General features: G+C 33.3%; 1 protein-coding gene across 3 annotated transcripts in view; it reads left to right on the plus strand.

Moving 5' to 3' along the window:
- The first annotated feature begins 3061 nt into the window (after positions 1-3061).
- The window catches only part of LOC121323104 (zinc finger E-box-binding homeobox 2-like), a 76668-nt gene continuing 69761 nt past the window's right edge, over positions 3062-9968 (plus strand). The window contains exons 1-2 of one of the 3 annotated variants that reach the window (XM_041263891.1): positions 3062-3273; positions 5306-5449. In XM_041263891.1, coding sequence (XP_041119825.1) covers positions 5377-5449 — 73 coding nt within the window. In that variant the 5' untranslated portion in view covers positions 3062-3273; positions 5306-5376. Of the gene's footprint in view, positions 3274-5086; positions 5450-9968 lie in introns of those variants that run through there. The other 2 variants (XM_041263889.1, XM_041263890.1) reach the window with 2 other exon arrangements.

Below are 9968 nucleotides of genomic sequence, written 5' to 3' on the forward strand. Positions count from 1 at the left end.
ACGGCAGAAAATACTTCAAACAAGAGGGTGTAAATAAGAAAAGGGAGGTACAATGGATGTAGGCAGGACCATAAATTAGGGGAACTGTGAAACTTGAATAGAGTACAAACAAAAGTTACATTTTATAAACTATACAAATATAGACAAAAAACTATACAAAAGAATCACAAAAAAGCAGACTAGAGATGTAAAAGTCTGTCAAAAGCAGGGCTGCTTTTGGAATACATGTAACGTAGATATGCAAATAAACTCAACTGGTTCACAGAAACACCTGAAACATTAAAAAAAACAAAAAAAAAAAACTACCAAATAAGAAAAAGGTTATGTGAAGTTGAACATTATTATTATTATTATTATTATTATTATTATTATTATTATTATTATTATTATTATTATTATTATTATTATTAGTAGTAGTAGTAGTAGTAGTAGGAGTAGTAGATCATTATCTTTTTTACACTTAAGTATTCTTCATTAAAGTTTAAAATGGATAAATCTATTAAGAACTTCATGAATGAGTTACACCATTTTGGCTAAAAACATAATTATGTTACTAATATCATTTATGATGTAATTTAATAATACATAAAGTGTGAGTTGGATCTCTTACGTGGTAGTTCAGAGAATACAATAGTTTAACTAAATACTGCTGTAAATAATGTGTTTATTTCTGACTGCACCTGTAACATGATTTATAGTGATAGCAGGATATATCAGAGTACTTATTAATAACCTTTAACACAGTTGAATTGTAAATCAATTTTAAACTCTTAGGTTCACAGTTTTATGTATACATTAACCTCTGTGTGAGTTAAACCATTATCTGCAATGCTAATCTACAGGGTGATTGCACTTTGTGCAGCATCTTCAAGCAAAATAACTGGGAGGGGTCATATGCACTGTATCTGTATGGATTATCAAAATGGAAAAGTGCAGCAACAGGACAGATAACGACAGAGAATACAGAACAGACCCTGTACCTGTACTGGTCATTCAACAGACATGCTTCTGATTAAAGACTTGTAAGATTACCTTACTTTACAATCATAGGAATCATCACCATGGAGGGGTATGAAAAGCATATTTTTCCATATTCATTTAATTCAAACGCCTAAAGTAGTTGTACCCTGCTGAGAATTTACATTCAGATTAAAAAAAATATTCTGAGATACAGCTAAAGCACGTGTACCAAATCGAACTATCACTGGGGGTAAACTGTGCGACCATTTCATGATAGTAAACTGTGTCGTAATAGCGAACTGAGTAGTTACGTAAGTAGCAGATTATCTGCTTTCAGCATCGTCATTAAAAATAAAATGCAATAAAAGAAGGGGGTTAAAATCAATGTACTATAAACTTTCAGACTATTATTTAGGTGCACATTCAAATAAAGAAAAGGCATGAGAACCGTTTTACAACGCTTTTTAAACATGAAGATATACCTAACACAACCTAATAATTTATTGCAATATAAATATAATTACCTGTGTAACCCAAGCGTATCTGTGAAAATAAAATCCAATATATCTCTATATATATATATATATATATATATATATATATATATATATATATATATATATATATATATATATATATATATATATATATATAATGACATTATTTTTAGTCTGTAAATAAAATTAAGCTGCAAATTGGTTGAGAGATATTAGACATTAAATATCTCCCTAGGGATCTGGGCTCAGAATTGGTTAATAATCTGCAGCCTTTAGTAAATTGCTGAATTCCAGATGTTGAACATCTTTGCTTTGCTGTGTGCAAACCCGTTTGCTCTAACCCGATTGGCTTTGAACAAAGGCATTAACAAGCCCAGCCCCTTGATTGATGATTTAATTACCCATACAGTGTCATTAGATAGCTGCGTAAAGATAGGGGAGAAGAAAAATATTTTATTTACATAACCAATCACGTCATTTTAAAGGCGGGGATTGTTTTTCTATCAGTTTTGCGATACAGAAACTGGAAATAGCTTTAAACACAGAACAAATAAATGAAGTAAGAAAAAAAAAAAAAATCAATAAACATAGAAACCACGCCTTTAACTCAAAATTGACCGTTATTTGGCGTAGAGAAACCAATCTCATAGCAATTTATATATGTGTGTGTATATATATATATATATATATATATATATATATATATATATATATATATATATATATATATATATATATATATATATATATATACATACATATATATATATATATATATCTATAATATATATATAGATATATAATATAATATATATATATATATATAAAAATATATATATATATTATATATATAATCATTATATAATCATTATACAATGTTAAACAATGTATAATGTAAATTCCTTTGAAAATACATGTTCGCCTTCAACAAAATTAAAAAAAAAATTAAAGGTGTTAGGTAAAGTGATTCAATGAAAGTGCTGTCTGCATCACACCTTCTACTACACAATATGAGGGTTGAAGCACAACTGGTTTTGAGTCACACAAGTCATGTGAAGCTAAAACTTAAAAATGTGTTGAAATAACGTACAGAACAATGCCGAAACACATGGCAGGGATATTTTCATAACTACATTAAAACGAAACCATATACGAGATTCATACCGAACTACAGACAGCATCCAAATGTGCAGATAACAGGGCTGAGCAACGACTGAACTTCTGATGCTGCTCACTTGCAAGAAACAAGATATTTCAGCGTTCTGTTTGTTGATCCTGAGGTTTCTTAGGGTCAGCTAGCTGATGCAGCACAGTTTCCGTTAGATCCCTTTGTCGTGATTGTTGCGGAGGTTGGGGGCTGGAGGGGGTGTTCCAACTTCAAATATTATTCTTGCTTGGATTGCAAGGTAATCTGACTCAGTTCATTTCTCTCAGATCATAAAAAAAAAAAAAAAAAAAAAAAAAAAAAGAAAAAAAACTTGATCACGTTTTTCAGAAGATGCTCACGTTTGGGCGCCTCAATTATCCCTGCCAGTGAAGATAGGTGGCGCGTGTTCCGGGGTCTCTCTATGTTACAGAAAAGAAAAAGAAAAAAATGTCATTAGAAGAGGCGTGAACACGTCAGTCCGTCCCAGGTTGTTTCCTAGAGTGGCTGAAAGAGATCAGTCCTAACCTGCCCAGCAGGAATAACGGTCCTTCTTCCTACTCTTTCCAAGGCTTATTATCATTTTGCAAGGATCTTCATAATTTAACCTTTCTATTGCTTCGTTCTGTTTCTTCTGTTGAACTATTTTATAAGATACGGACAGCATTCCAGGTAGGTGTATTTTTACAGTCTTGTTTTTATTAAATGTAACAGTTTTATAAGGAATGTGTTGCATGCGTTAGTATGCTTTGTTTTTGTTTTATATGTATATTTTTCATAAAGTTTGTCTACCTGTTTGCACAGGTAAAAAGGTGGGCATGCTACAAAGAAATACAACGTCGTTTGGATTACATTCTGTGTTACTTTTACAAAGCGATTCATTATTTGTGCTATTTTATCTTACAATGTCTGAATCGTGTTTGTGGCTATTTTTTTTTTTCTTTTACGATCAGCATTATTTAAATACAAATCTGATGTTACAACATATACTTCATTTAGCCACTTTCCCTAATTTAAATGTTTGCTTTATTTTAAATTCGCAAGTTTCATTTTTAGATGTCAATTGTTAAGTGAGAGTGGTGACAACATTTTGTTTTTTAACATTCTATATGAGTTTCTCTTAAAATAACAAGTTTGTAGGAGTGAGAACGTTACCAAGTAGATTCCATACTAATGCATTCTAGCGATTATTAGGTTTTTTGTTGTTTGTTGCATTTGTTGTTAGTGTTAATCTATTTGTGTGTGTGTGTGTGTGTGTGTGTGTGTGTGTGTGTGTGTGTGTGTGTGTGTGTGTTTTCTGACGTGTGTCACAGTTATTGTTTTTTCTTGCTGAATAACATACTGAAACATGCTTGTAAATTTTTCATTAGCCTTATTTCTTTTTGATTAATCTTGTTGTCCACTGTGTTAAGATGTATATACATTGTCAACTTTTGTGTGTTGCTGGGGCATCTTGCAGAAAGTGCTTGCTGGTTTTGTATTGTTGCACTACCGCGTTGCATGTTGTGCTGAGATAAGTGCATCTCAAGGAATGTGCTATGTGTTAAATCTAATTATTACTTTAATGGAATTATGCAAATTTGGCGTTGACATGAAACACTGTAAATATACCTGTAGTGTTACATCGTATTCACCACAGCTCCATGCAAATGTGCAATGCATATATCATTAAACGTTATTGGTGACACGGTTCTAAAAACAAAGAACATTCATTCCGCGCAGTAATCTATGACCATACATTGATAACAAACATTAGATTCTAGAGTTCGTAGGGGGTGGCATGTTTTTTGCTTGGAGGAAAAAGGGTTAAGTTTCAATGTTTTACAGGTTACATCTGTTACATCTTTGTACTGCCATGTGTTTGTACTAATCCTCCGAGTCAGAGCTTCTTAAAGCTGCTGTTGCATCTCCCTATCAAACAGAACATCTTGTTATTTGCACAAACCCCCCAAAACTGACTAAACGCTATATTTGTTTTTTTGCTATCCATAGTTTTTATTGGCCATGCAGTATAACCTTGAGTAGTAGGTTTTTAAAGAATGCTTCGTAAGGAGAAGAAAAAAAAAGTTATCCTCCCCTTTCAAATGGTCGTGTAGAAACTATAGAATAATAACGATATCGCCTTAATCAAAACAAACAAAACAGCAAGACATACACGGTGTATGTAATAAATGCAACCATATTCATTCTGAGCTCTTAGGTGATAAAACTGTAACCCACCTCCTTTCATAGTCACAAGTTTCACTTACTTGTGACGCTTCCTTTCTAATAAACATTGTAGACGTAATGCAACATCTACAGAACACGATCTGTCTTATCATGCGCAGATTGGAAGAACCAAGACGCCTTGTATTTAAATTACATACTGTAAAACATAGTGCATTCCCCCATCGGCAGTCATCGTGAATTATGAGTCATATTGAAGGTGTAATTCTGTCTCTCCCCTCTCATCCCCCCCCCCCCCCCCCCAGCCCCCCTTCTGTCTGTGCTCTCTGTCTTTATTTTTCATCTGATCACAGTTTCAAGAAAGATCAAGTGAAGAAAGATAATAGAGAGACATCACCTACCATTTCTTAAAAAAAAAAAAAAAATAGACGTGATGTTTTGTGCCCATTAATTTTTTTTATTGTGAGTTAAATTTGGCGCCCTGTATTTAAATGAGATCTCCCAGTGCCCACATTGTTGCTGTGTGTTTGGTTGATAGATATTGAGCCTGCGTGCTGCTGATTCAGGGAGTCGAGTCCATGCGAACTGCCATCTGATCCACTCTTATCAATGAAGCAGCAGATCATGGCGGATGGCCCCAGGTGTAAGAGGCGAAAACAAGCCAACCCAAGAAGGAAAAACGGTAAGAAAAAAACACCACTAAAAATATATATATATATAAAAAATAAAAACAACATCTTTTAGATTTGTGTTAAGAAAACATTCATTGGGTTACAGGACGTTCGCTCTGGCTGAGGGGATCGCTCGCCTGTTTTTGATTTTTACGTTTCAATGGGAGTTGAGTGCAGTCACAGAGAAAGTGTGTTTAAGGGCTACCGATGTATCCATGACTGCTCTCATGTCATTTTGATAAACCATTAGTGATCTTTTTTTTTCCCTCCAGCCGGGTCTAATAAGACACCTGTGTAACTTAATAGAAGTTTACATTATAGTTTCGCAAAAAATGAAACTGTCAAGGCAGTAGAAAAACTAAGAGAAGGGGAAGCTAGAAAGTTTCTAGTTAAGTTATTTAAAGTATAACCGATCTGTCTGGTAGTTTAATTCCCACTAGGTAAAAACAAACAAACAAACAAACAAATTTGTCATATTTCCGGATGACTTATGTTACTGTAATTGGCTAGTTGTTTTTATTGTTATTATTATGTTGTTATTATTATTTCTGAACTGAAATAACTGTCGACCATTTATATATTAATGATTTCTTGATAGTTTGTTTCCAGTCCGATTGTCGGACTGCGATCATTTATTCATTCCATCCAGCACGGGTCATTCTTAATCGCATCAGTTCCTTTCATTACGGGTTCCGGCAGTCAGGAGCTACAGTCATTTGTTGTTGTTGCTGTTGCGAATAGTCCTTCGTCTATTTCATTTTCTGTGAAGTTAAAGTTTGTGTTGTAGTCTGAGTCATAACAGTCACTGTGTTGCTGGTGTTTAGGCTGCATTGTCGCTTATGTATTCCCTTTATCTGTTGCGGTTAAAAACCAGTGATTCTTCAACGTATATTTGCAATAACCTATATGTTATATTTAGAATAATATTGTTATGGAACATAATATAATCTAAGGACTGACAACTTTTGAAAACATGACTGGAGTGGACTGGGTTCTAACCGTCCAGATATCAAACATTAATGAGTTATAGAGAGAGGTGGAATACTAATGAACCTTTAAAAGCGAAAAACTGTATTTTTTTTTTTTTATTATTATTTTTTTGTTTGGTGTAACGGTGTTGTTATATGGTGGTGGAGTTGTTGAACCATATGGGGGAGTTACTGAGGAATTTTACAAAGAAACAGTTCGTTTGTGGGCTACATATTTTCTCTTTGTGCCCTAATAGTACTGTTTGTTTAATGCATACGGAATATGTTTTGTCTTCCACATTGCACTGTCTAAAGTATTAGCTTTATCGATTATAACATATTTTTCTATTATAATTTAGTCGTTAACGCAATTACATTTGGTCGCTGTCTGCGTTGGTCCTGGCTTTAGTGAATGGACCTCCTTTGGTATGTGCAAAGCATTTATTTTAAAAGACGGGAAAATTAAATGCCATATTTCCAGTCCCTGTCTAATGTTTTGCCTCTTTTCTTTATTAAATGCTGGATATTGATTTTATAAAAATCAATGACTGTAGTTGAGGGTCTTTTCTGCTTACAAGTAACTAGAAGCACGTTGCTGATCCACTGAATAACAAAAGCTTTGAGTGAAGTCGCCTTTATTCTGTGCTGAACAATCGCCGGTATATACAAAAAAGAAAAAAAAAAGAAAAAAAAACACACACACACACACACAACTGTGTCTAAAGAAAACAAATGTACAATGTAGTACTTCCTGGTAGGCTACATATCATTATTAAAATAATGTGTTTGCTTTGGATATATGTAGGACACAGCATGCATTTTTTTTTTTTTTTTTTAATTTCTCACTCATATTTTTCAAGCCTATGGTTTAGATATGCACAACACAAAGGGGCAGTTAGTCCGTGAACTTTCTCTAAAAACATTTTTTGAAAAAACAAACAAACAAACAAACAAAAAAAAAAACATTTAAAAAGTTGTTTCAGATATTAGTAGAATTTTGTTTGTATGCATGGTGTATTCATTGATTTTCTTAAATTATAGACAGGGTATACAATTGATTTAATGCTGTTTATGGTTATTTTATATCGAATTACACACCATCCGGTTAAGAAACAGGTCTCGTTTTTTTCCCCCTTTTTTCCTCTTGTCATGCGATGTATCCAATAGCCTTTCCTTTGGGAATGGCGTGGATTTATCTGAGCTGACTGGATTTTTCTTCTGCCCTGGATTCATGGAAAATATGTCGGAGCTGAGCGTGTGTCTCTGCTGATAACACTAAATATGATGATGCTTATCAGTGGTACAGAAATTCCTTGAATTGAAAGAACATAAGAAAAAAAAAACGGAGGCGACCAGGAAAGTGAACGTGAGGGGGAAAAAAAGAAACTAAACTGAATAGTGGCAAAGTGAACAGATTGTGGGGGGAAAACTCTTGAGTGCAGAACATCAGAATAGCCAGATTTCTGAAACAAAAGCTATCAAACTGAGGTAGTGGGGTACAGTACACAAAACGATAAAAGCGAACACTCTTTTTACAATGAGTTTTGAGTGAAGAAAATGTTTAGACAATTTAAAAAAAAAAAAAAAAAAAAAAAAAAAAAAAAAAAAAAAACGAATATGTTTTTAACAAAGAGCTAAACATATTGTAGAAATAAACAAGACTGGGACTTTGTCAGAGTTCAGTCAGATGATCTGGGTCCGCCTGACTCACTTTGTAACTTTGTAATACTTTCACCAAAAAAAAAAAAAAAACGCCTATTATTTCACGAAGCACGCTCCAATAATCGTCTTGTCTATTTGAAAATAGGATATTTATCCAGTGTAGAAGATTGCTTTTTACACTTCTGTGGATTTTGTTTTCGTACGCAGCACTTACTGTTTGAAGGCAGCAAGACTTCTAGTACTGCTATGTTGCATGCCCTTAACTATCTATCTATCTATCTATCTATCTATCTCTCTCTCTCTCTCTCTCTCTCTCTCTCTCTCTCTCTCTCTCTCTCTCTCTATATATATATATATATATATATATATATATATATATATATATATATATATATATATATATAATGTACCCATATAGAGTAGCCTATACACAATATACGATTAGGGCAGCATACCCAGCTCGAAAATAGATGGCAGTTTATTTTTAGAAGATCAGACCTCCTCCTTAGTTTGAAATAAAACCGGGTTTGTTTATTTCATCACTTGTTGTTTGTTTGGTAACATGTTCGATTTAAAGAACTCTCCTTTAAGAAAGTCACTTACAATTTGTTAATCAATTTATGAAAATATTATGTATTTTCAAATGGGGGGGGGTATGAGTACTCCTTGCAGTTACTTTTCACACTTAACTCTTTGACACCTGAGTGTAATTTACTTTGCAAAACTAAGGCATATTAATAGCCTTCCTTATCATTATTAAAGGGTTAAAGTATTTGTCTTTATTACATTTGGAGAAAGTACACAATTACACATATTTTCTAAAAGGAAATAAAAATAAAAAGGTCAGTCATATTTATTGGGAACCTGACATTAGCCACTTTGCGATTTTGTTGCAGTTTTACCCCTCCCGGTGTTGCAAGTAACATCCAGCTGTGTGAGGGTTTGCTTGGATAGCTGTTAAAGTGCTTCAGCAGATCTAGTGCTTTAATTGATTAGTCAACCTGCACAACAGAAAATAATTATTTTAACTGGAAAACATGCATTCTGGTAATTATATGCAGCAAGGGACAACTTTTCTTTTTTTAACTATTGTTTTTTTTTTCTTTCTTTAATTAAACCAGCCTGTTCTTTTTGCTTCCAGTGCAGGTGCTGTAAGAGTCAGAATCTGGTGATCCTCATCATGCTTATTTAAGTTCTTGATTGTTGCAATACACAAAGTGTAAGCTTGTTTGTTTATAGTTTCTTTTAAGTTTCCTTACAATTCATGGTTTTTAAGATTTCCTCTAACACAAAGAGCTATTCATTTTCAATCAACACAAAGCCATTCAATAATAGATGGTCTGTCCCACTAGAATATATTGATTACATAATTTTAGGTAAAAACATGATTTTTTTCTTTTTTTTTGTGGCTTAATACAATACTCGGTTACACATTTATATATATATATATATATATATATATATATATATATTATATATATATATATATATATATATATATATATATATATATATATATGCATTCATGACAAAGGTAAAAAGGGGGTCTACTAATTCTTATTATGGCAGCATTGCTTTCAACCCAAACAATGGCAGATTCCTCCCAGTCGAAACATTTTTTTGTCCATCTCTGTTATTCATTTTCTTTTAAGGTGCCTTGCTCCCCCGTAAAGAAAGGTTCTGCCTCTCACCCTCACTGGGAAAGGAAAGCAGGTTTGCAGTGCTCACAGACAATTGATTGTCAGTCCTAATGTGTTTCATTTACATGTTTATAATGTCAATAGTGCTGGGGTGTCCACTGTACCATTCATTCCGCCATTCCCACAAGGGTGTAATTGTCTGAGCGGCCAAGGCAGACACCTTTTCTGTTGGCTTTATTTTTTTTTTTAATTTTTTGGCT

The sequence above is a fragment of the Polyodon spathula genome, chromosome 11, assembly GCF_017654505.1.
Source record: "Polyodon spathula isolate WHYD16114869_AA chromosome 11, ASM1765450v1, whole genome shotgun sequence".
Taxonomy (NCBI): domain Eukaryota; kingdom Metazoa; phylum Chordata; class Actinopteri; order Acipenseriformes; family Polyodontidae; genus Polyodon; species Polyodon spathula.